Source organism: Paroedura picta, chromosome 4 (genome assembly GCF_049243985.1).
Source record: "Paroedura picta isolate Pp20150507F chromosome 4, Ppicta_v3.0, whole genome shotgun sequence".
In the NCBI taxonomy this organism is placed as follows: domain Eukaryota; kingdom Metazoa; phylum Chordata; class Lepidosauria; order Squamata; family Gekkonidae; genus Paroedura; species Paroedura picta.
In genome coordinates, this window is record NC_135372.1 from 109,002,481 (window position 1) to 109,008,796 (window position 6,316).

At 43.6% G+C, this 6,316-nt stretch overlaps 1 protein-coding gene across 2 annotated transcripts; it reads left to right on the forward strand.

Moving 5' to 3' along the window:
* The first annotated feature begins 932 nt into the window (after positions 1-932).
* Positions 933-6,316, forward strand: DCLRE1B (DNA cross-link repair 1B). 2 transcript variants are annotated; one of them, XM_077334947.1, is made up of 6 exons: positions 933-1,071; positions 1,206-1,394; positions 2,430-2,639; positions 3,447-3,612; positions 4,299-4,481; positions 5,067-6,316. In XM_077334947.1, the coding sequence occupies exons 3-6, from the start codon at positions 2,451-2,453 to the stop codon at positions 6,098-6,100; spliced, it is 1,572 nt and encodes a 523-aa protein (XP_077191062.1). In that variant the 5' UTR covers positions 933-1,071; positions 1,206-1,394; positions 2,430-2,450; the 3' UTR covers positions 6,101-6,316. The 2 variants fall into 2 exon arrangements, with proteins under 2 accessions (XP_077191062.1, XP_077191063.1); XM_077334948.1 differs by having other exon boundaries at positions 1,009-1,027.

The window sequence follows — 6,316 nt, forward strand, 5'->3', positions numbered from 1 at the left end:
CATGTAGGGGGCAAGAGCGGTAGAAAAGTATCGGCACGCGCGTGAAAACTCATCCAAGGGTAGCCGGCCTAGAAGACACGCTGGTTTGAAAGAGATTCAGATGGGGCAGCCGCGTTGGTCTGAAGCAGCAGAACCAATCTAGAGTCCAGGGGCACCTTTCAGACCCACAAAGTTTTGGTCAAGGTGTGAGCTTTCGTTGCACGCGCACTTCCTCAGTGTGCACACGGAAGTGCATAGCTTGAAGAAAAGGTGTTGGCCACACTGGACTCCAAATTTGTTCTGGTTTGAAAGAGGCGGATTCTCCAAGAACAACCCCACCCTATGGCATTGTATCAGAGGAAGCACGTGCACAGGAAAGCTCATACTTCGAATAAATGTGTGTTGCTCTTAAAGGTTCTACCCCATCCCCCATAGCATAGCATCACTCTTCCCCCCCCCCCCGATGCTGTTGACACACAAGATGAAATGCAACCGTGTTTTGCATTTGCGGAGGATGTCTTCTAACCCTCCCAAAGTAGAAGACGAGTCAGGAAAACGTACATGGGAGGAAAGAGACAGCGCTCCTGTTACGTAAAGCAGGAATTCAGCAAATACATTTATTTCAAAATGAGTTTTTTCGGAGGCTACTTCTTCAGTCAGGGACTAACCGAGCACATCGTGTTCTGCCCCTTTAAAAACGGAACTCTGAAAACCTCCTCTCAAGTAAAATGCTGACGCTTGTTCGTTTATACTTTGGGTGAGGCGCAACCACTTTTCATCTAGGATTTTGTCGGAACCGGAATTGAGAACCTGCATAGAATTTAGTCCTTTAGCCCTAGACCAGGGGCGGCCAAGCTGCGGGCCTCCAGATATCCGTGAACTACAATTCCCATGAGCCCCTGCATGCTGGGAATTGTGGTCCATGGATATCTGGACAGCCGCAGCTCGGCCACCCCTGCTTCGCTAGCCGGTCTCAAACGGAGCAAGCTTTTTTCCCCTCCCCTCTTGTTATTTTTTTGCGGCGCATGCGCGTGTACTGCAGTGTCATGTGAGCGAGTAGACGTACCCTTTTTAAGCGGTGGTTGTTGAGCGGTAGGAAGCGTGTTAACGGCCAGTAATGCGCGGGATTTGAACGGGGATCCAAGCAGCGGATAGCTGCGCCGCCACTCTTTCAGATTCGAGCATTTGGGTGCAAATCCTAACATGCTTTTTGTTTTGTTTTAAAGCGGGAGCCCTCTTTCTCTTCCTCGCGGCGCCTGATTTGGGGAGGGGCCCGAGTTGGCTCTGGAGCAGCGCGCACCGCGGCAAACCTTTGGCAAGGTTCGGCTTCCCTCCGACTGCGCCCGGACCCGTGCCGCCCGACGTGCGTGTTTCCTCGAAAGGAATCCCAGTTTCGCTTGACTACAGGCTTTCCCGTAAGACCTCTTGTGATCGATTGTGCGTTTGTGGGCACCGAGTAGAATCTTACTTAGCACAAGATCCTTGCAGGCCCTTCCGAGGGGGGTTGGCAAGCGTGGTGCACTTTTGCCATTCTCTGCCTGGCCCTTGCATCCGTCCGGACACCCTTCTGGCCTTTCTCCACCACAGGCTCACTGATCATTCCCAGCGCGGTTTGGTTGGAAGAAGTCCTGTAGAGCAGACCTCATCTGTTATATAATTGAAGAACAGTACATGAATCCTTCATGCCGCCTTAATTTATTCACTGACTTAATGTGTGATTTTCAACAGTCTTTTTTGGAGGGGAGTGGGGGGGGCTGTTAAAAAAAATCCCTTGACTTTGAATGTTTTTCATGGGGTAGTCTTGAATAGTGTATCTGTATTTAAATCGGTGACTGAATATTATAACAGTACATGTAACAGGTTCTCTGATTTCATAGCTTCTCTTCCTCTCAGTTTTAGACTACCACCTGGCCTGGATCATGAGCCCGTAGAAACTACTTACCTAAATGGTATCCCTCAAAAATTATAACAAGTGATAAATACGTTGCACCCATCATAGTCTGTGCATTCTGATTTGTGGAGAAATTTCACAGATCCCAGGAAAGAGATAATGCTACTACTACAGCTGAATTATGATATTGCATAAACGGCTTGTGTGGCTGGGGCACTACTGCACAGTACATACAGTGAACAAACAGCTAATCCTTTTCTTACTGAGAGAGTAGGACAGTATTCAAACAGTTCTTAGAAATCTACACTAGGATCTGTAACAACCAAATCCTTGATATGTTTGTTGAAGACTTGATTTTATGAGGTTCATGGATTGATAATGTTAACATTGAATTCAGTGGGATTTACTTCCAAGACAGTTCTGTGTTGTCTTGGTCCAGTTCATACTCTTGATGGGAGACCATCCTATTCTGAACATCAAGTATCCCAATCTATATTTCAGGTTCTTTCTCCCAACCTCACTTTTTGATGATATTCACATGTTTCTCTTTGTTTTGCAGGAGACTGAAAGAGCCGGACTGATGAACGGGGCTTTGATTGCGGGCACACCCATTGCGGTGGATTTCTGGAATATAAGAAAAGCTTGCCAAGCTCGCTTATTCTTTCTTTCTCACATGCACAGTGACCATACAGTGGGGCTTTCTAGCACCTGGAACCAGCCTATCTATTGTTCTCCTATTACTGGTCAAATCTTGCATTTGAAATTGAAGGTACATATAGATCTGTCAGATTTTCTACTGTATTCCTTATGGCAGTGCTTCTCAAACTGGAGTGTTTGAGCTCAAAATTTCATAGTCTGTGAATTTTTTGTAATCTTACATGAAAATGGAGTCCTCTCAGTTTTCTCAGACCCACCACCACTGTGTAGGCACCTAATTTCCTGATCAGTGAACAGGAAACCCACCAGGATTTCATTGTTCAGTCCTACTTGGCTGAGTTGGACTAATGAAGTACAAGGTTAATAATGACTCGAGAAATAAATAAAAATTATGGATTTTCAGCTGAATACAGGAGGTTTTTTTGTGTGATACTAGATATGCTATTTCTTTGAGCAGCTCTGAAAGCTTTTCCAGGCTCTTGCCTACCGCTACCTGGGAGTTATTAATCAATACTGGGTTTATCTTGCAGTTCCAAGTACAAAATCCTGTCCAAAGAAAGTGGGGACAGATTGATTAGAATGTGGGCTTTTAAATTGTAGCCTTACAATATTTCTTACTGTTGTAAGAACTGACCTTTGTAGGCCATACGTACACTTGCTTTTAAAATGTTGCTGATATAATTCTTACTATAATTTTTAGAGGGCAGTAGAGGATGGAGGCTTCTGTGAGGCACATATAGCTTTCGATATACTTTGAAAAGGGGCTTTGTGACATATGGTGGCTATTGGTGAGGGAAAAGGGGAGGGCTTGTTGGTTCTTAAAAAAATTTCATGGGGCCTTTTGTTTCTTCAAGATTGAAAACCGCTGACATGAAAGGATCCTGCAGTTGACTGTAACATGCATTCATTTTGAGTCCAGGTTGCTGAGTGCTGGATCCGCCCCCTTGAAGTGGGACAGAGCCATGTCATGCCTATGGATTCCATTGGCCAAGAAACTATGACTGTGACCTTGATAGATGCTAACCATTGTCCTGGATCTGTCATGTTCCTCTTTGAAGGCTACTTTGGTGTCATCCTCTACACAGGTATGAATTATGAAATGGCACCTCATATTTTGAACTCTTCCCAATACTTTCCTACAAGACCCAACTTTACTTCCTCTTAATTTTTCTCTAACTGCTAATGACAATTACTTTTTAGCGGAGAGGTGTTAGGACTCCTGTGACTGATCTCTAAAAATGTACCTTCATATGGTGTGGTGTAGTTGTTAGAGTATTGGACTCGAATCAGGGAGAGCCAAACTTGAATTCCTGCTCTGCCATGGAAACTCGCTGAGTGAACTTGGGCCAGTTCTTAACCTACCTTACAAAGCTATTATGAGGATAAAATGGAAGTGATGCACTGTAAGTTGCTTTTGATCGTTTGAGGAGAAAGGTGAGGTATAAATTAAGTAAATAGGTTTCCATTTCTGCAGCACGGCACAGTTCTCACTATCATGAGCTATTGGTAGCTATTATAGTACATTGGCTGAGGTTTTGTCTTGGGCATGGGAGCACAAATGTAAATCTCCCTTCATCTCCAACACTGCCCTGTTGGTCATGGGTAAATAACAGTCTGTTAGACATACTAACTCTTCGAAGATACTGCAAAAGATAAATGACGACATTATAACTGAAATGATGATGGGTCTATTTTTGCCACCTTCTAACAGTTTCCCTTGACTTAGAGATGGGTATTTTAGTCTGAAAACCTGTGATATTTTCTTGAGCAGGTGATTTTCGTTACAATCCTGACATGCAGCAGGAACCGGCTCTGAAGAACTCAAAACTGATTAACGTTCTCTACCTGGACACTACCAACTGCTATCCTGAGTGTATCCTGCCATCCCGACAGAAGGCCACTGAGCAAATCAAAGAGCTGATCCGGGCTCACCCCAATCACCTGGTTAAAATTGGTGAGCAGACCTACAAAATTGGGGTGAAATTTCCAGATGGTGGATGAGGCAAGCTGACATTTTAACAGAGTGGGTAGCAGGCCAGTTTATTGTGACAATCCAAATAAGCAGAGCATAAAAATGAAACTGATTTAATTTTTTAGAACAAGGTGTCTTTCCATTTATAAGAATCATAGAGTTGAAAAGGGGCCATATAGTCCATCTAATCAATGCTCAATGCAGGATCAGCCTAAAGCATCCAGGAAAAGTATCTGTCCAGTCACTGCTTAAAGCCTGCTGTTCCAGTGTCTTACCAAAGATAATATCCAATTTATAGCTCTGCAGATTACGGAAAATCAGAGTATGGATAGGTATTCACAATGACAAGTTTACAAGTATTTTAAAGTGTGAACTTAGTCTCTATCAAAGAAGGTTTGTTGTTTCAGTTCCTTGAACTCTTGGTTTCATTAGTTATTAAGTCTAGCAGCGAAACTGTTGCTATATCCAAAAGTCCAGAGATTTCTCTGAAATGATCTGTGCAGGTTGAATTAACAGGATCATCCCAGATAACCTTTGAACATTAAAGTGATTATTTATCCTTTTCAGGTACCTACACTTTGGGAAAAGAGTCCCTCTTGGTACAGCTAGCTCAAGAATTTGGCACTTGGATTGTGGTGAGTCCTAGGAAGCTTGAACTGATAAAGCTACTGGAGCTGGAGAATGTGTTCAGAACTGAGGAAGAAGCTGGTTGGATTCATGTTGTGGATTTTTCAGAAATCTGCCAAGCAAATATGATCAACTGGAACCAGAGGCATCCAACCATAGCTATCCTCCCCACCAGTCGAGCAGTAAAGATCAATCACCCCGATGCTTACATTGTTCCTTATTCAGACCACTCATCTTTTCAAGAATTGCAGGACTTTGTGGCTTGGCTGAAGCCCTGTTCCATAATCCCAGTAGTGAAGACGGCAGAATGTCAGGAATATTTCAGGCAGTACTTGAGATCGGAAAATGAGTCACATATGGAGTCCAATGTACCTGAATCGGTGAAAAGATTTATGCAGCTACCAAGCAAGAAGCAGGAAAGGCATTCAAAGATACTAAAGCTTGATTCCTGTTCCCATATTCCAAGGGGAGTTTTGTTTGAAGATACCCAGGATGCAGAAGTTTCCCAGCAAGGCTGCCCAAAGCCCCTGAAGAAATCTCTGCCTTACTTTCAAGGAAGGTGTTCAGAGTACATGCTGAGTAGACGGAAACGGAAAATAGGGATGGTAAAACCTCAAAACGTGGAGGACCGGGGTAGGCATTCAAAAAACACACTGTCCTGTTTAGAAGTGGCTGTCAGGACTCCTTGTTCTAGCTTGGGGGGTGACGCTCATCATTCCCAGATAGGCTTGGAAGACTCTGTTCCCTCAGCAACATTGCACCCTGTTCAAAATGACATCAGTTATGCATGTGGTTCCCAAAATGATGTGGTATTCCAGACTGCCAATGCTCCACGGCGCACTGTACAGAAGTATGATTTTTTTCCATTTGGTGACGCAAAGCGTTGGACACTTCAGACCTTTGACGAGGCAGTAGAAAACTACTTAAAAAGAGGGAGGGCCCAAATACAAGAAGTAAACTTGCATTTAGGCTAAGAACTCAGTAGTAGCAAAACTACCAGCAAAGAGGTTTTGTGGTACAGTTGTCTGTTTTTATGCGATAAGTTTGTCAGAGAGGCCTAGATAACGTAACACTGTTTTTCATTTATTGTTGCTATTTATTGCTGTTTTTCATTTATTGAGTTGGAACCGTATTCCTATCATTGACATGGTTTATGAAACACAATAAAGTTTCATTGTCTGTAATTTCAA

Excerpts from the sequence above, each read along its gene's own strand:
- DCLRE1B (XM_077334947.1), top strand. The coding sequence starts at position 2,451 with ATGAACGGGGCTTTGATTGCGGGCACACCCATTGCGGTGGATTTCTGG. Across the intron at positions 3,613-4,298 it reads TGGTGTCATCCTCTACACAG|GTGATTTTCGTTACAATCCT; the intron begins GTATGAATTATG and ends TTTCTTGAGCAG. Across the intron at positions 4,482-5,066 it reads CAATCACCTGGTTAAAATTG|GTACCTACACTTTGGGAAAA; the intron begins GTGAGCAGACCT and ends TATCCTTTTCAG.